The following is a 24,608-nucleotide window of genomic DNA, read 5'->3' on the forward strand; positions in this document are numbered from 1 at the left end:
ATTGTGCTCTTCAAGCAGGCTAGATTGGAAACCAGTGGCTGCTGCTACTGCCAGCTGTTGTAGCTATAGCATAAGCAATACTTACAGCTGATGGTAATTCCGAGCTCCACCCCTCTTTTCTTGGGCAGTTTAACATGGAAAGTACCACTGCTGGGTATGACAGATTCTAAAACCAAAACAGAGAGAAGAATAAAAGTGTGGAAGGGCAGATTTTCAATTGTGTTGACAAACTGATTTTCTCTGCGGCTCAGAAAAATCTTAAGGCATATATTAAAGGTGTTGGTAAGTGTAATACAGAATACTATTTAAGTCCATTCAAGTAGTCAGTTAGAAATGGCAGTCGAGATTTTTAGAAAAATCATGTTTGTTCTTAAAAGACATTTACTATATATACGATACCTGTACAGAGAGAATAATCAGGAAAGGCAGAAGTCAGTGGAGGTTCTGTTCCCCTCTCCCCCCCCCCCCAGTATTCATACTGAAAATCCAACGATCACGTTAGCACTTTCCATTGTCATTAGCTCCCTTATTCCTCTCTTCAGTCCATGTATTCATAAACTATGTGAAGATGACCTCTTCACTTACTAAGCACACATGCCCCCTAACAGAGGCAATTTGTACATAAAATAGATTTTCAAGAGGAATCTAACGTACACTAGCTTGCATCAATCACCAACTCTTACCAAAGCTATAAAATATTTATGGAGGAGGCTTTCCCTACACTCGGGCTAATGAAGATCTAATAGACCCTTTCGGGAGATGTTGTGAGAGAGGTAAATGCATTAATTACATACCCGCCACGTCAAATTCTAATTCCAGGACAACTTTATTGGTAAGTGCTGCATCACGCAAGAGCTGATTGGCTTCCTCCATGGTCCCATCTTCAGTTGCGATGCCATTGATTGAAAGGACTCTGTCTCCAACTTGTAGCAGCCCACACCTATACTCCAGATCAGAAAAGGAGAAAAAAAGCTCAAAGAGAACTACAAGCCACCTCTGCCAGACAACTCAGTCACAATCTACAGATCAACATGGAAGAATTCAATTTTTATTTTCCCAGTCACTTAGAGGATGTGATCAATGTTTATTTTTAAGCATTTCCCTCTATTTTTATCAATTTAAATGTTCACAGTTACAGGAAATATTGCTTGCCCTCCCATTGTCATAATTATTATGATAGCAGTTGCTCAGATTAAAAAATTATAGCTTTATGTATACGGTTAGAATACAAATAACCGACTTCACATGTCAAAATATGCAAGGTAAACAGCCTTAAATCAAAGTCTATGAAGAAATTCTCAAGCAGCATTCTCTTTACTTTGCCTACCTGCAAATTTGTTATTGTCAATGAATTTTTTTTTTGGGGGTGGGTGTGGGTGTGTGTGTGTGTGTGTGTGTGTGTGTATATATAGAGTAAAATAGATATTTCTGGGTACAAATCTGATGCTTCTAAATCTATGTATTGAAGACAAGAGCTGAGAGAAGTGACACATGGAGGAGCTATGCAGGGTCATGTGCCCTCTTTCCCATTGGTTGGCTTGTAGTGAGCATGCTCAGTAACACTGCTGAAGCCAGCAGCCTTCGCCCTATCCCCCTCCCCTCATTATGGGCAGGAATGGGTCATCTTTGACAGCTGAGAAATGTTAATATTAGGCCTCAAAAGCAAGATACAAAGCTCTAGAATACACTACCTTATGCAGGGAACCTACTAAAATCATCAGAAACATACTCAAAAGCATGGATATTTTCAGGGTTTAACCAATTCTTTGCTCAGTCATGTTCTGCTAACAAGTAGCATTTCTTCAGGTTTCCTGAACTGTACATAAAGAAATCTCCCTGCAACCCCTAGAAACCAAACTCACAGCTGTGAAATTGAATAAAAACTAGTTGCCTTTTCTCTCTAACCATGTCTAATGGTGCACAGTTTCCTGTGTGTGCACGCCTGAGTTTCCTGGAACCCAAAATTATGACAAAGAAAATTAGAGTCCTTTGATTAATATATGACTAACATCAAAGTTACAATTGAATGAACTCACCAAAATGTCTCAGCAAATTGGATAATCATTTATCCCTTGTAATTGCATTTCCTCAAGCCAAATGCTCATTGATACTGTTTAATGGCCTTGAAAGGTCAATATTATTATTGTTTTATACTCTTCCAATATAACCGCAACCGACATTTTAACACAACTATGTAACAGCCTTTCAATCTGGAAGAAACAAAGGACTGTAAAGTGGGGATGGAGTTGTACAACTGTGGCATATATGCCACATATTGTGGATTTCACTGGTGCCTATGAGCTGAGCAGAGATTTTGCAAACACTAAGCAATATCTTTTCAAACAAGCCTCACTCTAATTTGCCTTAATTTCAGAAGGAAACCTTAACTCTTCTGCACCACCCATCATAGCTCATCTGGCCTGCCACATTATTCTACAAAGGTATGAATGAAGCATAACTGGGTTTTTCTATTGTCCACTGAGCAGTTGTATCTCTCACATACACACACACTTAACTCTTGAGTTATGGCTAGAAGGAATTAAATCCAAGAACTCTTTCCAAAATGTTCTTCTCTTGCATTCCTCTTCAGGTACTACAGCCAAGCACTGGCAAAGAATTCCAGGAGTTACAATGATCTCCAAAATCTCTAAGGGTTTGGGAAGAGGTTTCCCCCCCCCCCCCCCCCACCTGTACATTTAAAACCATGTCTCAGAGCTCAGGTTGCCCAGCTCAAAAGGATCATTATCTGTCACCGTGCAAAACTTTTACCTGCCCAATTTCAAATATCGTCAGACTTTGTTCACGTTTCACAGAGCAACCATACCTTAATAATCCCATACCTCACTCCAAGCATGGCTAGATTTTAAGAGAGCATGTAATCTGTGGTATCAAAATTTGTCACTATATTAAGTCACTGCATCATGGAGAAAGACAACTTGGAAGTAACTATAACTTCAAATGTGCACTAGTGGCCAAGTTGTCATGAGAGCACACTTACGTTTTGATAGTGAAAAAATGCATGAGCTCAACATCTTTTCTATCTAGAGGTTGGAGAGGTGATTTTGCTGGAGGGTGGGAGATTGACTAAGTCTGTGTAATATTGTGGTGCTGCCTTGGTTACATTATCCCCAGAAAAAGGCAAGAGTCTGTGAGATGTATTTTTTAAGAGCTTGTTAAGGAGACTGAGAGATGATACCAGGCATTTTTCTATGTGCTATAATTATGAATAAATCCAGCATTAATTGGCTGCATAATCAATTAGATGTTTAACTAGTCCTCTGAATGTGCAGTTACTATGATTTTATGTGGCTGGATGTGCAAATTTTGGCTTATGGATCAACTTCCAATGACTGACAGAAATATTTCCTTCAGAACTGTGAACTCTACCTCTGTGGTAGTATGTCTTACTTAGAAAGAACCAACAGTTGCATGGCAAAATGGTATTACGCTATTATCACAAAGTGAGATAAAGGTCTAACCAGCTGTGACACACCATTGTTTTCATCATGGGACAGGAGGTCATTGGGTGCCTCCAACCAACTCCAAGGATGAGAAGTGCCCATTTTCCCTGCTCCAGCTGCTTTGACAGGAAATGTAGGTTCTTATGTCCCTTTGGTCAAGTTAGCCATATTTAAAGGAAAAGCTATCAAATAGCCTTGTGCGGTCAAAAGTGTCCTATTTTTTTTTAAGACAAGGCTGAGATTATGTTGATGTCTTACATACTGACCTTGCAGGTTTAGAAAAAAAAATCATAGGGTTGGAAGAGACCTCAGGAGATCACCGAGTCAAAACCCCTGCCCATAGCAGGAGCAACCCCAACTAAATCATCCCAGCCAGGGCTTTGTCAAGCCGGAACTTAAAATCTCTAGGGATGCAGATTCCACCACCTCTCTAGGTAATGTTGTGAAGCAAAGCTGTTACCTCACTTCCCCCTTGAGGATGGGGATGAAACCAGAAGTGCCTTGTTAACTCTACAGCATTATCTAGCGGTGAGAGAAAGACTGAGAATCAAGAGTCTGGGGTTATTTTTTCTGGCTTTACCACTGACCTTATACAGACTAAAACCTCTCAATCATTTTCCCCACCGAAATGTCACCCACCGCATGGGTGGGCTACATGGCTTTCATCGGCATTTCTACAGTGCTGTGAGATCCTTGGAAGAAAAGTGCTGCAGATTAAAAGAATGAGGATGCTGGTGTCTACTTCCACAAAGGACACACTTCTTGAAACACCGGATGTGTTCACTTGGGTTTAACCTCTGCTCAAATGAGCGTTATGTTTTGTTACAGCTAGGCCTATGCACAGGTCACATCCTAACCCGATTAAAAAAATCTTTGGCAACTTTCACTGGTCACACATTTTTCTCTCGTGAGCTCTGAGTGACACTGGCTTTCAGGGGCTTTAATCAAATGACAACACCTGAGCTAGAGAACTCAACCTACCAGAGTTAAGATTTTTGGCACCCAGATGCAGACACAAAAGCCTTGCCCATTCTCCTGGCAAAAATGGACTCTCCAAAACCTTGATCCTGCAGACTCTCTCTCCCAAAGATAGGCCCCCAAAGTCACTTTTGTAAGGAAGGGTTACTTCCCTTCTTCCAGCAGCACGTTTAGTTACATGAGGGAGAGGGAAACAGACACACTGAGAGGCAACCAAGAGGAAATGACAGACCCCCGGCTTTTAACACTCCAGCTGCTGATGCAGAGAGCTGCGTCACAGTCTAATTTCAAGCCTACAGGGCTCAACCTGACCCCGCTAAGCAGAATGACTGATGGGACAGGAGGACCAGCAGCTGCCAGCAGCTGTAAAACTGTTCGCAGGGGTGTCTTTCACTTGAAATGTCGGTCACGTGGGAAGTGAAATGTCGGTCACGTGGGAAGTGGAATCAAACACTAGTCAGGTGATATGTTCACTTGTCACCAAGGAGAACTTAGTCTCTTCCTGCACTAATTGAAAGCTGCAGTAAATTATCTTTCTAAACACAGCCTGGTACTGCTGCCTAGTGTGAGGCACTGACCTGAAACAAAGAGCTCTGGAGGGGATAGGAATCAAATCCTCTCCCCTTCGCTTGGATTCATACAGATCAGTCTACAGCAGTACACACAGGACTGTCAGTGCTGTCGAGCAAGTTTCCACTGCCAGATGTTTCTCTCACTCAGCAGCTATTGGGAACTGGCTGGTTACTTTCAAGAGAATAGCAGCTATGCTGGGAATTGACTCAGCTTACCTGAATATCGCTGTGTCCCACCCCATACACATAGAAAAAACCCAGAGGAGGTGAGTAGGTTAGACCAGCCAGAGAGAGACTTATGAGGCTATCACAACACCACTTGGGGGAGGCAGTCTGCCTGTGTTGTGACAGCATCATAGCTTGGGGGACAGCAAGGTGAGAAAAGAAACAACAAGGCAAAACTAATGAAGAAAAAGTTAATTCCCGGGGCCTAGTGCCCATACTCACACTCAAAGAGCTTCCTTCCCCACTCTAGAATACAAATTTGCTCCGTACTCCTGTTGCAAATTCTCAGCTAGCCTCCACCAGGCCTCTTGTGCCACAGGTACAGCTGACTATGCAAACACATGTCCTCTCACATGCAAGCTGGGGACCCTAATTTGTTTGCATAGGGAGCCACCCAATGTTTGCCACAGCACAGTGACTGCACGCACATGGGTGAGCATGTGGAAAAGGAGGTCAGCCGCACAGGACAATTTGGCCCTGAAAGCCGAAGAAAATGCCTGTGATACCTGGAATAGCAGTTAGAACAGTACCTGCCAAGGGGGAGAGAATAAACTTACTAGCTGAATGGAGGTTAGTACAATTTTGTTTTGGTCTCCCTACAAATTTCCTGTTCCTCTCCCTCTCCAAACACCCACATCGTTCTATTCCATCAGGAAGGCAACAACAATCACAAAGGCATTTTTCTCTAGCGAAGAGGCTAGGAGAGGTGGCCTGCCATGCTGAACATAGCATACATTGCAGAAAGTAATTTGCAAAATCAAAATAATCCATGCTGCAAAGCAGGGCAGATAGTTCCTTGCAATCTGAGAGGAAGCAGCAGGTGGGTGGTAGAGTGAGAATCCTGCTGGGTGGGCAGCTAACAAGAAAAGCTGCCTTCAATACATTAGATCCAGGCAAGACCGTGCAGCCAGCCTCCACTCTCGCTTGGGGCTTGGCAAGAGGATAAGAGAAGCAGAGCTGAGTCCAAAGCCCTCTGGGAGAGAAGGCTTTTTATAAATCGGGCCTTAACAAAAACAGTTTGGGATTTCACAACATGGCCCAACTCCACCACATTAATGGGAAATAAAACCACTGCCGCTTTGACAAATTGGATTTTAAATCCAAACAACGAAGGCACAGAAGGCTTTAGCAGCCCCCCACCTGGTGTCACAGCAGGACGATATTTTCAGAGAGTCGTTGGAGAACAGAAGATTCAACCCCTCGCTACCACCACCACCCGACTCACAAAGTTTGACCCAGACACATAAATTCTATCTGCTCTCATTCAGTACACTACAATAGTGATAGAAATGTAGCCGTGTTAGTCTGGTCTAGCTGGAACAAAAAACAGGACTATGTAGCACTTTAAAGACTAACAAGATGGTTTATTAGGTGATGAGCTTACGTGGGCCAGACCCACTTCCTCAGATCAAATAGTGGAAGAAAATTGTCACAGCCATATATACCAAAGGATACAATTTAAGAAAATGAACACATATGAAAAGGACAAATCAAATTTCAGAACAGAAGGGGGATGTGGGGGGGGGAGGTAAATGTATGTGAGCTAATGTCATTAGTAAATGTCTGTGGGCTAATATCATTAGCTCACATACATTTACCTCCCCTCCCTCACATCCCCCTTCTGTTCTGAAATTTGATTTGTCCTTTTCATATGTGTTCATTTTTTTTAATTGTATCCTTTGGTATATATGGTTGTGACCATTTTCTTCCACTATTTGATCTAAGGAAGTGGGTCTGGCCCACGAAAGCTCATCACCTAATAAACCATCTTGTTAGTCTTTAAAGTGCTACATAGTCCTGTTTTTTGTTCTAAGTACACTACAGGCTGCCCCACAATATGGATACCACAATGCAAAAGATGCAGATTTTTTTCTGCTTGGGATGCTTTCCCAGCCACATAAAATGCCACTCAGCCCTCCCTGTGGTTGTGATCAATGTTTCATTGGTGAGATGTGGTTTGTGGCAGCTGAAGCCATGCCAGGCAGCTAAACATTAATCATGCCTGCAGAGATTTGTTGTGCTAGGGAGAGATCCACAGCAGGCACCAAGAGCTATCTGTTACTTCCATCACAGCATTAGGCAGGACACATCATCAGTGTAAATCACAGGCAGTTTAAGGAAAAAATTGTCCATAGGGGTGGGTGCATGTGGCTAGTTTGGAAGCTAATGTACCTTCTTCAGCGGGAATTAGAAGTGAGTCTGCAGGCAGAGAATGCTGTATAAAAATGGCCTCCTATTCAAAACATTGGTCTTCTTGTTTGAGTCTGCACTGGTGACTTTAATAGCCATGTCTAAAGACAATATTTGGTCCTGTTATCCCACAGAAGCTAGTGCAACTCTGGCAGTACAATCTGGATTCTATTCTGCACCATGAACAATCGTTGCTAACTATTCTGCCTCACATTCAACACTGTCAGCTAAATTTGGATGGTGAGGGTCTTTTTACCAGCAAGGATGCAGGAGGGAGGAGAAACATTGATTTTTAGAGTGATGTTGGGAGAAAAAGCCATCTGTGTGGTCCTTTGGCTGGATATGGAATTTGAGTTCATGACACCTGGATTTTTAGTCCCAGCTCTGTAACTGGCTTGTTACACCTCCTTGGCAAGTCATTTAACCATACTGTCCCACAGTTTCGACGGCTGTAAAATGGAGATAACAACAAACAGGCACTTTTTGGAAGAGCTCTGAGGCTCTGAGCTGGAGAGTGGGATAAGTGTACTATGGAAGATTCTCTTCGGAGCAGTGAGGCAACCCTACCATGGAGTGTCAGTGATGTACACGTGAAACCAATAGTGCCATAGTCACTTCTGCTCCAAATGCATTACAAAAACCTATGTTGTAAAGCACATGGCAGGCAGAGAGAGTGACAAACACCAGCATCCAGCTACCACCAAAACAGGCCCTTCAGAGAATTCCCACACAAATTGGGTATTACCTTCTGTTGAGAGGGATCAGTCAGCAGAACAATTCCTCTAGGAGATTCAGGAGCCACCCCAGAGAAGGAGCATGGTGCTTTTCTGGGTGCACCTGTGCATCGCCAAGAGATCCTGTGGAATTTGCCGCTTTTGGTGCATCACTAGAGCCCAGACACAGTTTGATTTAGGGCACAGAGCAAAATGTGCTTCTTTATACAGGTCTTTGATTAGTCAAACTCCAGGCCTGCTGAGCCAATTACATTTAATGTTAATGACCTGTGACCATTCCGTGGTACATTGGCTTTAATTGTTGTGAAAACGCAAATGTTGTTGCAGTGGCCAGTGCATACAAATAAATATTTCACACTTGCCTAGATCATAAGGAAATTAAAATTAAGCTCCATGCTGGAATTAAGGAAATGCAGTGTCCCATATGAAACAAATCACCAGCAAGCAGGCCTTACAATCCAATGTGGACTTGCTTCTCCCACACTGAATGCACAAGCACTAACCCAGTGAGGAAAAGCTGAGGATAAAAAGATAATAAATAAAAAGAAGAGTAAGGGTGAGAGATACGGCTTGAAAAAGGGAACCGCCAGCAATATCATGCAGTGATCAATGGCAAGGCCTCTAACCTCTCTGCTGGGCTGTCGGGCTCAATAAATCGGACGAGGGGTGGGGAAGACAGGGTTTCAGTAGCAAAGATGCCCCCCTGGAGCTGAAGGCCAAAGCCATTCAAGGGGTCTCCCCTTAGGATCACCTCTGTTGTTTCTGTATGAACAATCTGCCCACCGGGACCCACTGTACTAGAAGCCAGTGACACTGAAACGAGAAAAAGCATTAGAGACTCCGGTTAGCAGTAAACTTTGTCCAAGATCTGCAGAAACGTGGCTTGCATGTTGCCTCATTGCTGCAAGTGCACACAAGCCATTCCCAACTGGCCAGTCCTACATAGTTGCATGGCGAAGGTACGCTGCCGGGTGAAGGGAGCGTAGAGTGAACAAACACAGAGGTGGATGCAGTATGTTGCAGGAGCAACACTTATCAAGAGGGACATGAAGGCAAGAGGGGGCAAGCTTCTGATTTGCAAAGTCAAGAGCAAGATCTAAAAGATGCAGGCAGGAGAGATGGGTTGGGTGGAGAGCAGGCTTCATTAATTTGGGCCAGGACTCCAGCCACACTGAAGGAAAGGTCAGACTAGGAGGAGCCATACAAGTTAAGAGCGAGAAGCTAAATTCATGGCAAGTTTCGCCAAACTCTGATCTCCACTGGCAAAAATTGGGAAGGGAAAGGGGACTGCAGCAGCTTCCAAGATGCTGAGTCAGCCCAGCATTCATTAAAGCACAGGGCCACCCCTGACACTTTCACAGTTTGTGTCCAAGGCTGGCTCTAGTGAGGGCACCTGAACAGGAGAACGGGAGGTGTTGGTGGCCCTAAGAACACCACATCCCTGTAGCCAGGCCTTCCACTTACACGAACTCTTGTGGTCCTTCTTCCTCTGTCTCCTCCTCATCATGGTGGTGCGTGGGCTCATGGGGTGGGAGCTGCGAGGTAGCGTGTTCGAATTCTGGCAGGGGAAACCTTGCGTGTTCATGGTGGGGGATGAGAAGTTGGCAGCAACAAGAGCTATGCAAACACAGAACACGTTACATATCCACACAGAGAACAGCAGCTCAGCAGTAAGAGCAAAAAAATCCTGTCGCCAGCATATTTAAATGCAAAGGTTTAACACACCAATTATACATCAAGTCAGCAACTACTTCAGCAGATTTAAACAGGACATGCTTCCTGCCAGAAACTTCCATTGCCTAACCAGGTTGCACACACTGGTGTGTTTACTGTAGGGTTTCCTGTGAATATGCTGGGCACACTGGTATGTTACTGAAGGGGCTGTCTCCTCCTTCACCAAATATGCTGACATCATTAGTCTAGGTTGCTTTCTTTGCAGCACATCACCTGTGTAGAGCTGCCCAAGAGCACACCAAACTGGGTACACTGGTGTGTTCTCAGTGGGCTGCTCAGCACACCAGCTTCACTGTAGGGTTGGCTTTTCCCTGCCCCGACTTGAAACACTGCACACACTCAACAGGGGAAAAAAACTCAGTACTGATTTTTGGGCACAAATTTGGAGACCAAAGAAGTGGTGAGTCACATTCTGGACCAATAACCCTGAGAGTGTTCTGTGAGCTTATTGTGGGAGGGGAGTTGTCAGTAAGCATGACAGCAGTTACTAGCTCTGGCAGAGAGAGAGAGAAAGAGAATTAGTAAGCGGATGGGTTACATTTGCAATAATCTTGGCTGGAGGTCTGGTTCCATGTGGGTGTCTTGCAGTGCCCTGGATGGTGGGTGTGGCAGTAGTTGACACAAGGATCCCAGCAATGGTGATGGTCACTCTTCTGCACCTTGACTGTGATCAGCACACATAAGACAAGAACACAAAGATAGGGACAAGAAAATAAAGATAAGCAACAAGGAGCAGAAAGTCTTTGAGGCCTCAGCCATTGGGAGAGCTGTTTGTAGATCAGTGAGCAATGCACTAGCTTTTCCCCTCTGGGGACTTAGGGTCAAGTCATAGTAGCCTCATTCAGCATAAGGCCAGGTATCATGCAGGCTCCTCATGCACTCAGTTCTGCTGGTGTCGACAAGGGTTGCAACATATCTCAATCCACATCTCCCACCCATGTCCTATTGGTAGAAACATCCATAATTTTGTGTGGGTAGGAAAGTGGAGTCAGGGTGCAGTGCAGGGCACCAGTGGCAGGGATGTGTCACTGAATAACGTCACAGAACAACAACAACTGGATGATGTGGATGTCAGAAATTTGCTTTCCAAGAATGAGGCTTCCATCCGCTTCCAGGCTGCTAGCCGGAAAGTAACCCAGGTGAGTAGTGCCCAAGACTCACTACTATCTGAAAGTTGTTATATAATCACAGGTGTTGCTTTCATTTTAGCAAGAAAATCCCAAAAGCCTCTGAAGCCTTATCTACACTGGGGCTCCTACTGGTGCTAACCTTACTTCAGCAGCACTAGGCACTGGGAGCCCTAGTGTAGACAAGGTTTCAGAGGCTGCACGAGGTTTGGAAAGGGAGTCTTAATCTTCTCCAGTGCTGACACCCACATTACAGACCGGTAGCCCTGATGGGATTTTTTTAAAATAAAGCTCCTGTAGCATAAATAGGGCCAATGCAAAATGAGTCTGTGGTCTCTCTTTGCTCACCTCTGGTCAGACAGTCACATAAAAAACAACTACCAGAAAATGTCAAGATTGAGGGGGCTTGGTGGCAAAACCATCCTCTTACCAGAGAAGAGATGAACCTTAGTAACAGGAGGATTCCTGCCAATGCTGAACACTGTATGTGCATTACATTCACCAACAAACAACATCACACCTAGGCCAAGGCCAATGGTGGCAGGAGGAATTCTTGTGTTGAGTTGTAGGTTCCAGAGTGCTCACTGAGGCCGCAGAAAGAGGGAAAGGCTCTTCTGTTTTTTGTAAATCTCGTTACACACACAAACCTCATACACTGCCACCCAACCAGGAAAGGAGAGATTACAGTGCAGCAAGTGCAACATTTAAAAAAAAAAAAAAAGCTTTAAAAGTCATTGTGCTAACATGACACTTGTCACAGGAAGCCACTCGATGACTTTGCTTTTTATCCCTTTTCTCCAGCCCAGCACTTCAGGGGGTTCCATGCCAGCCCAACAGTTTGCCTGTGTAGCTCGGATTGTCAGATTAGGCCCTAAAAACCTAGTCTCCATGCAGCAGGGTTGTTTGTTTCCTGATATCTATGTACAGTTCCACATACTCTTCAAGGTAAACATGTACATGAATACCAAGATGCATGCATATTTTCAGTTCTGTTTGAAGCAACATTTGAATGTTTTCTTGCCAAGGCCTCGACTCGAGCTAGTCAGCAGAACTGACTTGCTTTGATTTCCCATGCCCAGAGCACTGCGATCTATCTCCCTGGCTACGTGCACCATGCTATCTCTCTATATTTATTTTTTGTCCTGTGGCAATGTTTGGGGGGGGGGGGAGAAAAGTAAATTTTCCACAGTCTCTCTTTCCAGAAGCATACAAACCACATCCCACAGCAGACAGTCACTGCAACCATGACTTATAGTGGAGTGTTTTTAACCTTGCACAGACTGATAACCATCCTTCACGGATGAGATATTCTCTGTGTATTGAACTCTCTCTCTCTCCAAGTGTAATTGCTGGCAGCACAAGCAGTACCAGATCTTACCGAGGAACAGATCTCTGACAAGGACACCCGCTCAACTAGTGACTTTGCCACACCGATTTGATCTCAAAAGTCGTCTTCCCTTGCGATTTAAGCACTGGAAATAAATTCTGCATATGTTATATCCATGGGCATTTTACAACCATTACATTGTTCAGGTCAGGCATTTCCTCTGCAACTCTGGGTGCTTGTTTCTCTGCTGCCCTTGTGATTTATTTAGTGAACTGAGCAGTTTGCCACCCACCCGGTTTTTAAAAGACCTAGCTCCAGCTAGAATGTTTCCATTTTGTGACTTCTGGAGACATGGCTCAGCAGTTCAGATTAGGGTTGTCAACCCTCCAGGACTGTCCTGGAGTCTCCAGGAAATTAAGGATTAACTCATGTGTTGAAACCTCAAGGAATATGTCCACCAAAATGGGCAACCCTAGCTCAGACCCAAAACACACGAGTTTGAGTCTTATAAAATTAAATATATTTAATTAATGAAAAATAATTCACATTCTTGTGTATGTTTGTGAGATTTTAATGGTGTTTATCCACCTACCCTCTGTTGTGTCCAGAGACTTTACTCTAGGCCTTACACACCTGCCAACCACTGAAGTTTACCAGTCCTGCGTTGCGTGGCCCATTTCTCTTAGCACCCTCATTTGCTCCCACATTTATATTTAACAGGCTTTGGCATAAACGTTCAAAGATGGAGGCAACAGGATACGCAGACCCTGCTCCGTATACAGCACCACGCATCCTTACAAGATGAACCACCTAAAGCTTAGTATGTGGTCCTGGGGGTGAATGAGACTATGGGGAAAATCCATCCTTGTGCTGATGTGAGGGAGGACTGGGCTTCCCTTATTATGGACAGCAGAGGCCCCTCCTCCCACCATCCTACAGCCTACCCCTGCCATGGGGCAGAGGCTCTTATGGAGAGGGTAATAGGGCCCTCTGCGGGGATTATTCCCTGGGGGTGGGGTGGATATTTATGTCTGCCTACAGCCCTTTTGCACTAACCTAGATAGCACGAAGAGGCTGCAGTTGACCATGTAAGGCAGGGGTGGGCAAAAGCCACTCAACGGGCTGAATCTGGCCCACCTAGGGCTTTGATCCAGCCTGCATGCTGCTTTATTAATGCAGGAACCAGCTCCATCTCTAGGGCAAAGCATGGTGGCCCCCCAGCAGTTACCTGGGTGGGCAGAGGAGTGAACAGGACTTGAACCCAACCACCCTGCACTCCCCAGGAAAACACCCTATTGCCTAGGCCATTCCAGAATCCACACCATGGCCCTGCCTTGAAAGGGTCAACAGCCCCAGGGAAGCCATGAGCCCTATCACCAGAAGCAGTTAAAAGGGCTCGTGTGTCCTTGGCTCCCAGGCAATGCACTAGCAGCAAGGCTGGGAGCAGTGAGCCTTTTAAATAGCAGGAATTGAAAGGGCTCACAGTTCCCGGCTAATCTGATGCCTGGGAGCTGCAGGGGAGGCGTGAGCCCTTTCCACTCCTGCTATTTAAAGGGGCCATTCTTCCGGGGCGGCTCACGACCACTTCAAAAAGTGGGCCCAGTTCAAAAATTATTGCCCACACCTGAGGTGAGGTGCACTTAAACCCCCATTCCCACCTAAGTCAGTGGGAACAGAACAACATAGGCAGCTTCTTGCAGGACCAGCCACCACATGCAAGCTGCAGATGACTGTAAGGCAGCATTTCTTCAGCAGTTCTCTAGCTCCAGGACTCTCTGGATGGTAGCTGATGACTTTACTAAGTGCCCAGCTGTATGGCCAACTCTTCTTGGTTTAGCTCTGTGCAGCTAGGAAATGCCTTCCTTGATCTATAGGAGGGTGAAATATTTAAGGACAAACACTGATCTTGATCCACAGCACACTCTGCTCTTCACTTCATATCAGTGGTTGCTCAAGGGCGTCTGTTTGTTTTAGCTCTTTGTTTGTTCAAGAGTTTAAATAACGTGGGGACAGTTGTCACGTTCATGCCCTTTGCCTTGGAGCTCCATAATCATGCTTAGAATTTTGCGTTCTGGATTGCTACCACAGCTGGCTGATCTCCTAATTTGGGGTGGGGAGAAATGACCAGCCACACACAAAGCCGTTCCTCCATTAAAGGTACCCTCCTGATGCATGTATTTTGAAAGGGGATTAGGAGCTGGACATTAAAGCAGGCAGGAGAATGGCTCATTTTAACAGCCGTCGAAAAAGGATTAGTTTCCCATTTTTTCTTGGGCACCTGGGTCAAGTCATTAGCCCTCCTGTTCAACCGCTCTAATTCGGTACAAATTAAACAGGGCATCTTAGAGCTTTAAACTTCTAGGAATGGAGCAGCTATTAGGGTTTTATGTTCCACTCGATTATGCTAAAGGACCTTACAAATTCTCCTTTTCCAAAGTTATTCTGAAGGGGTAATGAAATGTGAGCTTTGCTTTGGGCTACTATCGGTCATCAGTGACTAAATGTATGCACCAAGTGCCCAGCGACCAGATGACTGAGAAAGACAGCAGAGGTGATTGGAACTGGAGGTTCTGCTCTCGGTTTCCGGGAACCATGAAACACTAACAATCAATCTGGATTTATCCAAACCCCAGAAAGAACAGGCTTGCTGTGCAGAATGTGACATTTACCCCATAACAAATCAGTCTGGGATTGCATCAAATATTATGGTATTGGCACAAAGGTTTAGAGGACAATTGAACCTGCCCCCAACTCTTGTTTTAGAGAAGGAGAGATTAAAGTCAAGGTCCACTCCTGAAGCTAGGGTGAGATTCTCAGCTCACATGGACATATTTGTGTTAGCCATCCGAGCAGCTACAGGAACAAGGGAAACAGCCGATGAGTATAAGCCACCTGGACCCTGTGAGTAGGGCTGCTAGCTTGTGCCACTGCTGTCCACCTACACTACCATTTTTAGCATGTGAGTTCAGATGAAAGCCGGCACCTGTGCGCCCTCACAAGACAGAATTACTCCCCCAGCTCATAGTAACCCAAAGACACAGCTACACTGCAATCGGAGATGTGACTGCTGCACTGGTAGATACAACCATGCTATCACAACTGCTTGTATCAGCGCAGACACGGCAGCCTGGGCTACTAATTCAAATGCATGTCCAGAGTCCCCGGCATGCTTGTCCAGTCTTCACTGAAGCTCCTGACACGCTATTTTTAGAGAAGCTAGTGTGGATAACTCTGCCCATGATTAAATCACACCTTGGGCTGCAGAAGAGACTTACCCTAAGAGGATAATGATGAGGCTTGCTAGGGTGAAATCCTGGTTCCATTGACATCAACGGGGTTTTGTCATGGAGTTCTTTACAAACATTTCCTCTGATTGATACTCCTACTCAACCACCTCCTTCTGTTCAGACACAGTGGGCATCTGATCAAGCAGCAATCACAAACAATGCTGAGCTAGAAGACCAGCACTCATGTTTCAGCATTTTGTGCCTAACTAGGCCAACCTGTGGTCTAGTTCTCTAGCTACTTGCATCAGGCCCTGCATAATTAAAGATGCATGCTGAAAGTTGGATGCTTATGTAGGGATTGTTCAATACAAAACAAAGTCTCAATTTTGGGCACCGCTGTAATAATTGGCTTACATGTTTACTTTAATTGTAAGCTCAAGTTCAGTAAGATAAAACAATATCCTACAATTGTTAAAAAGTATACCCCCAAATCTCTAAATTCATCTAAACAGCCCCCCAACATAGTTAAAAACTGTTATTCATACTTAGCAAAAACCAAAAAAAGTAACATGAAAACTTAAGAAATCAAAATCCATCTCAAATATTAATCCTAATTAATAACAAAATGACAAAAAGAGGTTATTCCGCACACTACTGCCTGTATAAGTCCTTAAAAACCCCCAAACACAACTAAAGCCATTTTTGCCATAACTGTCACTCCCATCATCTACAAAGAACCCAGGCCTTCAGCACCCTAATCCTATATGACATCCTGACCCAATAGGACAAAAGGAACTCAAAAAACATTGGCTCCTGTAAATCTCAAACACTACCTAAAATAAAATGAAATCAAACTATAGCAGCAGCGGCAACAGCAGCAGCATCTCAACTAACTTTTCGCCTTTTATCTAATAAACCAGTTGGCACCATCTAAAACAGTGACAAACACAAGGCTTTTTTCCTTCTAAAAGTCTCTCCATCTGAAAACAAATAAAAATCACACTCAATACTTCACATTTCAAATCCTTTAACAGATTTTCCTGTATTTTTAATAAAAAAGTTAATATGGATGGTAATAGTATATTGCCACAATACTAAGCAAGCTAAAGTCCCTGCAAACCAAAGCAATGTTTAATGTCAAACCAATAAATGGGTTATGTTAAAAGCTTTAGCTCATTTATTCCATTAACACAATAGTACTAGGGATGTAACCTTAGCATACCTTATAATGCTAGAGAACAATGGATTCCCAAATCTAATGTGCCCATACAAGCCTAGCTTCTAGTCACTTATTTCTATTCATTTACTTGACAAACTTCAACTCATCTAATGTTTTTTCAGCAGAATGTCTATTCCTCTCCCCAGACGCCTCTCCCTGGAGCTATCCAAAGCAAGTAACAGGTCATGAGACCCACGGTAGAGATATTACATAAGCACACAAAACAATAATACATTGTTTAGCTTCTTACTACAAGTACGCACCTGTGTCGGGAGCTTTCAGGGGGAGCCTGCTCTGGTGAGCGGGGAGTATTTCCAACTTGACGTTTTCCGAAGTGGAGGCTAAGAGCTGAGTGGCCTCTAACAAGGAACAGTGCTCTGTGCTGGTGCCATCGATGGAGAGGATGTGATCACCAATGTGCAAGGCCCCACATCTACAGAGAAGACATGCAGCCCATCATGCAAGCGCATAGATTTGTGTCATGTGGTTCAGACTAGGACTTTCTGGTTGGGCAAAATTCAGCAGTTTTTCAGCAGGGCTTTCATGTAGGGTTGCCAGGTGTCCGGTATTGTACCGGACAGTCCAGTATTTGGGCGCTCCGTTCGGTAAAAAAAACAGAAAATACCGGACATGTGTAATGTCCAGTATTTTCTGATTTTTCCAGCTGTGGACCGGACGGAAGCCTGGTGTGGGTGGGAGGAGCGGCTGGGAGTCCCAGCTGGGAGGCAGGGCCGGGATTGCTGCTGGGAGCCCTCTGTCGCTTGAGTGTGAGGAGGAGGGGAAGCCTCCTCCTTGCTCGTGCCTCACCGGGAGCCTGCGCGGGATAGGTAGCAAGTGCCCAGGTCAGTCCCGCTCCTCGCCAGCCAATTTGCTCACCCCACCCTCTTCCCGGCCAGCCAGTTCTCCCTCACTTCCCCTGCTGATCTTCCCCAGCCAGGCCCCTGCACCCCCACCCCTGCTTCCCGCCGACCCGTTCCTCTTCCTGATCTTCCCCGGCCAGTGCCGCTGCACGCCCCCGCCAGCTCTGCTTCCCGCCACCCCCCTTGGCTAGTGCCGCTGAATCCCCCCCCAACCAGTTGTGCTTCTCGCTCCCCCTTACTCCGGTCAGCCCGACCCCCTCCTGGCTGGTCCCCCCTCCCCTGATATCCCGCGGCCAGCCCGTTCCACCCGACCCCCTCCTCCCCCGACCAGCCCTGCTTCCTGTTGGCCCTCCCATCTCCCCCAGCCAGCCCCGTTGTCCCTCCCCCCGTTAGCTGTTTCCAGGCCCCCGCCCCCCGCCCTTCCCGGCCAGCATCGCTCCCTTCCTGGCCGGTTCTCCCCCTTCCCCCCCCCCCCCCCCGGTGAAGCGTGTCCGGGTTTTTTTTTTTTTTTTTTTTTAAATGACTACCTGGTAACCCCTAGCAGTGATCCAGGTTCTTGCAGTTTTTTTTTTTTTCACTCAGCAACTTTGGTCCCCCCCCCCCCCTTTTTTTTCCTTCAACAAATTTTTTTCCTGGTGTTTTTTTTGGGGGGGGGGGGTGTTCGGTATTTTTGTTGCAGCCATCTGGCAACCCTACTTTCATGTGAACCTGTTTTTGACTCCATTTTCTGATATCCCCTTAGATTTCCAGCCTCAAGCTTATGAAGTCAAAAATTCAAAGAGAGACAATCACATTTGGACAGGTTCAGCTGTGAGTTTCTCATATTTTGCACCCACAAGTAAAGTTGGCTGAAAACCCAGCCAGCTTCTTTTACAAATACAGGCCAAGTTTCAGGTGAATATTAAATCCTGGCAGTCAGTGAATGAAGTCAGTGACAAGACCACTGCGTTAAGCATGGCTTTATACTCTGGCATAAATTGTATATCACAAATGGGCTTAAGCCAAAAATGATCACTCTAGATTTTTGAACATTTCAAGGCTTGAATATATTCAAATGTAAGCTTTATTCTTGGGCTCTGTTCTCATATATGCATTGGATCAAATTCCTCCCTGATGAACAGAATCCAATGAATTTTTTTAATCACACAATTTTGCACAGAATCCTTGGACATCTCTAAAAATATATTATTTTTTCCATTTTTTTCTATAAACTAGTGCATTGCAATGGGGAGAAGTGGAATGTAACTAAAAGGGAACCAACTGAGCAGCAGAGAAGACAAATGCAACACTGCCACTTTACTCTAGTTCATACCTGTCCACCACACTGGCTGACTTGATCTTGTCAATAACTATGACCTGTTTATTCCGATGTGTGCCTGTTGTCAAAGTGATTCCTAGTGTAGATCCAGGAGTCTTAGCTATTTCCACTAATAATGGACCGGAAGCATTGGCTACAGTATCTGGAAAAAAAAAGTGTCAGGGTGGTTTATGACCAATTATTTCAGTTTTTCCAGCTATAAAATATCAAGGAAGATAATGGCTTGTTAATTTGCATGTTCACCAGTACAGACACCAGTTCCCTGTACCAGCTCACTGCTGAGCCTTTACTTCCTCCTGTGTCAGTGCATAAACTCTAAACCAAGATGTGGTAACGGAATTAGAGTTATTACTAAGTTTCACCATTTTCCACACGACTACCTTTTACTACATATTGGTGAAATAAGATTAGGCCAGGCAGCACTCTATAACCATATAATCTATTTTAGAAATGTTCATCTGTCTAGCCATCTGTCAGTTACACCGTTTGTTCAAGAACTCCTAAACAGTAAGGGTATGTCTACACTACCCTCCTAGTTCGAACTAGCGGGGTAATGTAGGCATACCGCACTTGCAAATGAAGCCCGGGATTTGAATTTCCCGGGCTTCATTTGCATAAGCGGGGAGCCGCCATTTTTAAAACCCCGCTGGTTCGAACCCCGTGCAGCGCGGCTACACGGGGCACGAACTAGGTAGTTTGGACTAGGCTTCCTAGTTCCAACTACCGTTACACCTCGTGAAATGATCCTAGATCATGTCCACATTGGAAGCACCATCATCAGTGTGAGCAATGCACTATGGGAATATTTCCTACTGTGCAGTGTTGTAGGAAGGCAGACTGGATTGCCCCTGAGTTCTCCCACAATAATAAATGGACACAAATCAGATATCATGAATGGCAACACACAAAAACCTGTAGAAGAACACTTCAATCTCCCTGGACACACAGTAGCAGATTTAAAAGTAGCCATCCTGCACCAAAAAAACTTCAAGAACAGATTTCAAAGAGAAACTGCAGAACTACAATTCATCTGCAAATTTGATACTATCAGTTTAGGATTAAACAAAGATTGTGAATGGCTAGCCAAATACAAAAGCAGTTTCTCCTCTCTTGGGCTGTGTCTAGACTACATGCCTCTGTCATCGTGGGACGAGGTTTACCGGGGCTGCCGACAAAGGGCTTTGATGTCGGCAGCGGAGCGTCCAGACTAGCGCGCTGAGCGGACAAACAGCTGATTAGCTGTTTGTCGGCTCAGCGCGGCAGCCCTGTAAATGTAAATGAAGCCGCGATCATTTAAATCGCGGCTTCATTTGCCTTTGCCAAAACAACAAATCTGCATGACTCCGTCAACGGAGCCATGTAGTTTAGACATACCCTTGGAGTGTGTCTAAACTACACCCCTATGCCGGCAGAGGGATGTAAATTAGACGTATCGAAAGTGCAAATGAAGCCGGGATTTAAATATCCTGTGCTTCATTTGTATAATGGCGGTTGCCGCTTTTTTTTTTTTGAAATAGGGCTTTTCAGAAAGAAACGGCAGTTTAGATGGGGCATTTTCAACAGAAATGCCCAGTTTCGAAAGACCCTCTACTCCTCATTTGTGTTGAAAATGCCCCATCTAAGCTGCCTTTTTTTCCGAAAAGTCCCATTTCGAAAAAAGCGGGGGCCACCATTATGCAAATGAAATGCAGGATATTAAAATCCCGGCTTCATTTCCACTTTCAATACGTCTAATTTACATCCCTCTGCCGGCAGAAGGGTGTAGTTTAGACGTACTCTGGGTGTTCACACTGCCACATCAGCTGCTAGAAGTGGGCCTCATCCTCCCTTACTGAATTGACCTCGTTATCTCTAGCCTTACTCTTGATTGGAACTCTTTTCTTATGCCTGTATATTTATACCTGCCTCTGGAATTTCCACTACATGCATCTGACGAAGTGGGTCTTTGCCCACAAAAGCTTATGATCCAATAAATCTGATAGTCTATAAGGTGCCACAGACGTCTAGTTGTTCTTGCAGATTCAGACTAACACAGTTACCCCTCTGATCTTTGGCCATTGCTACAGTATACAGAGTTTTTACAACATCTCACAGAGTTAACTAAATCAGTTTAAATGCAAATTGTTAGTAACCATCACCACATGCTGCTGAACTCCAGAAGAGCAGCAGGAATTGCCCTTGGTTCAGTTTTAAAAAGCCATAGTTGATGAGAGATCAGCCATTCAAATTTATGTCATTGTGCTATGAAAAGACAACTTACTCTTCTCTCAAATTAGGATCAGACACCTGTAATTTCGCAAAATTAGTATGAAGCAATTAGCACAGGGCTATTAAGTCCAAACTAATTTAAAAGAATTGTTGAGAGAAGACAGCAGGCAAAGTGAATGCTCACATTAGTGAAGCGATTTCTATGCATCCGTTTGGCACTAGGGAGCTGTTATTATAGCATCGGGCACTATGGTTCAGGCATGAAAAGAGGGTACTGAGGGTAGCAGCAGAGAGAGATAGTAAAGACAACCTAAAACTTAAGTCACCTAGGTGTCATGCCCTCCAATGCTTTATGAAAATTGGCTTAGGAATATGAATATGCATAACTCAAAGATGATTTAGGTAAAATGCATCATGTGACGTATTTTTAAAGTTACAGCCTGCTGTATGTATGTATTCTCTTTCTGGGCATGTATAATTCTTATATATAAAGTTAGAGATTTGAAGTATGACTCCATTTAGAAATCAAGAATTTGTAGTGAGAGCAAATAGTGGTACTTAAGAACTTAATGGGCTGGTGCTCAAGGTAACAATCTGTGATGGTTTTTTGTCCTGTAAGCCTGGATATTGGTAGGTTCGGCCAGGATAAGTGGCAAGACCACCTGATGCTGTACTTTTGGATCTTGTTCTTTTCCGCTCAAGGTAAAGAAAAGTTTTAACTGAACACAAAAAATATCCTCCTTGGACAAGGGGATCATAAAGGTGGGGAATCAAACAACAGAAATGGTTGCCAGATGCCAGGAGACTCCCACTTACTGCCAAAGATGCCTGCTGGAAACATCTAAGACTGAACAGGGTACGGATTAGGTCCGCACTAGGAGGCTGCCTACGTTGTGAAAGAGATCATTAGAACAACTGTTAGGGCACAAATTTGCATGTGACAAGTTTCTTAATGTATTAGGATTGGCTGGCATGTTTTATTTGGCTTCGGAACTTAGTGTGATCTGTCTGTTTTCACTTGCAATCACTAAAAATCACTTTTTTGTATTAATAAACTCAGTGTAAATAACTGTTACAGAGTGGGAGGACAACAGCTGTGCATCTCTCTTTCATTGATAAAGGGAGTGAACAACGTATGAGCTTTCTCTGCATACAATTTTTAAGCAGAATGAGACGTGGGTGCTGTTAATTGCCTTATAGCTAAACCCTCTCAGAACTGAAGTGGTTCCGCACCTGTGTCCTCTGGAAGGCGGTATGACAAGTGTTTGGCAGAGAGTGCCTAAGCCCAGCCTCCCCTAGCCTGTCTTCCTGGATCTCCAATGTAAACTGAGCCACAGAGGACAATCAGAAGTACATCTACATATAGGGCAAACACGGCCATCAAGCTAAATGAGCAGTGGGTGGGCAGAGAAAGCTTATGAGCTTGCTCTGTATGAAACTTTTATGGAGAATAAGATGGATTTTTCTGGGGTTCTGGTCCCACTGGGGATGTGTTCCTGGGCGCTTAACTATCATGATGGGGAACGAAGCCTTTACCCCTAGGAAACCTTCCTTGCTCTTGAAACAGAGACAGTAAACTTGAGGAAATATAAGCAGAATCAGAAAGACATTTTGGCATCCATAACCTGTGGGACACCAGCGTTCTCATTTTGAGAAAGGCAGCTCCTTCAACCAAAGGGGTTGAAACCTCAGACCTAACTATAGGCGAAAAATCTGCTTAGACAAAGATTGCAAGTTACTGAAGTTAAATTTTAGTCAGAAGAATGCATGTTTTGCTCTACTTTACTAGTACCTCGTCTGTTCACTTATCACTTAACTCTTTGTTCTTTGTTAATAACTATTACAAAACCACCTCAATGCTGTGTGTTCAGCTGAAGGCTGAAGTTAACTAAACTAAGTGCCGGGTGTCTGCTCTGTGTCTTTGGAAGCAACAAGCTTAATAACTTGCGTGGCAGTCCAGCTAGAGGGACTGAACAATGCAGGGGAGATGGTTTAGGGGTGACTGGGCTGGAAGAGTTAAGGTTACCCTGCAAGAAGTAACCAGATTGGGGGAAGCCTGGGATAGGCCATCATACTATTATCAGGTTGCTGGTGTCAGAGCACTGAGGCAAAATTCCACAGCACAGGACCATCCAGAGATACAGGGAATGACAGAGCACCTTTACTGGTCTGGGTAACACCCACACATAGCACACAAATGAATCCCTAACTCCTTGACCTTTGTCATATACATCAGTGCTCAGGTACTGATACAACCGCTACTGTAACAAATGTACGGTAATTGCTCCCATTGACTTCAGTAGGAATTGCATCAGGGCCTCATGAAATTCAGCACTGGTGCAAATATACCAAGCAAAAGGCACCCTGGATGAGGCTTTAAGCTGATTCAAAGAGTTGTTAGCAGTTCACAAATGCTGCCAAATCCTTCCCATGCTTGTCCATACTAAACCCAGCCCCTGACCCTTTGGAGAGCTGACCAGTACTAGCTTCTCAGAGCTGCCTGAACGTTTAGGTTGTTCACGACAATCTCATAAATCCTAATTTTCTTCCTCAAAAAGAAAGTGTTAAACACCATGCGGGTTGTTTAGGTACAAAACATCCACCTCCCTGTCAACCCAGAGGAGAAGCATCCCAGATCAGACCTCAGCAGGCTGGCCAGGTCCCATGTACATCTACACAGCCAGTGGGTTTACTAGTTGCCTGCCAGCGGAAGTGCTATTCATGGATGAGTTCATGGATGCTATGGAACAAGTGTCCTCGTCGCGGAGTTCAGTCTGCCAACATAAACATTTCACAAGGTCAGGAAGAGCTTGTCAGCTCACAAGGGTGGATTTGTGGCTGCTTTTTTAAGCTTTATCCTCAATCACATATACAGCAATCACTGCAGCGTTTCTTTTCTTTTGTCTGTGGCTTTCGATCTCCTCCTGGTTTTGTAAAAACTCCCTCTGGATAGCTGCTTGAGCAGCCAAGCATGCACCCTGAAGAAAACGGAGGGAAGCATGTCCCACTATGCAAATGCACCTCCATGCAAAGCTTACTGACATGAAGTCAGCTGCAAATTTATTCAGATCTCAGAGTTCATGTAGGTTTACACAGTTCTGTGGGTCACGCCTGAAGGCTAGATAGACAGTCTGCCACCACTCAGCTCATGCAGAGCAATAAATAGTTCATTTAATGCTGCAGGACATTCGCCTCTCTCTGCTTTCTCATCAGGAGAGCCACAGAGAACTGTAGTCTCCAGCTAAGGTTAGTGGAAGGCAGCTGGGAAGGGAGAGAGGATGGAGAAGACAGCACTCACCTTCTCCAGCACGGAAGGTAGCTTTCCCAAACTGAGTCAATCCTAAAAGCCTTCAGCCCACGGCTCTGTGCAGCAGCAGATACGGCTTATTTACAGTGTCACTATTTAAATGCTGCATATTGCTTTAGGA

General features: G+C 44.7%; 1 protein-coding gene across 4 annotated transcripts in view; it reads right to left on the reverse strand.

Annotated features, from left to right (window-relative positions):
• The window catches only part of GRIP2 (glutamate receptor interacting protein 2), a 529,887-nt gene that overhangs the window by 57,018 nt on the left and 448,261 nt on the right, over positions 1-24,608 (reverse strand). For 3 of the 4 annotated variants that reach the window (XM_075938764.2, XM_075938763.2, XM_075938766.2), the window contains exons 8-14: positions 18,967-19,114; positions 17,058-17,227; positions 10,433-10,558; positions 9,625-9,777; positions 8,787-8,973; positions 795-940; positions 86-166 (exon numbers count right to left, since the gene is read on the reverse strand). In XM_075938764.2, the coding sequence (XP_075794879.1) occupies positions 86-166; positions 795-940; positions 8,787-8,973; positions 9,625-9,777; positions 10,433-10,558; positions 17,058-17,227; positions 18,967-19,114 (1,011 nt within the window). The remainder of the gene's footprint in view (positions 1-85; positions 167-794; positions 941-8,786; positions 8,974-9,624; positions 9,778-10,432; positions 10,559-17,057; positions 17,228-18,966; positions 19,115-24,608) is intronic. The other variant, XM_075938768.2, reaches the window with a different exon arrangement.

The sequence above is a fragment of the Pelodiscus sinensis genome, chromosome 11 (genome assembly GCF_052426305.1).
Source record: "Pelodiscus sinensis isolate ZL-2025 chromosome 11, ASM5242630v1, whole genome shotgun sequence".
Taxonomy (NCBI): Eukaryota; Metazoa; Chordata; order Testudines; family Trionychidae; genus Pelodiscus; species Pelodiscus sinensis.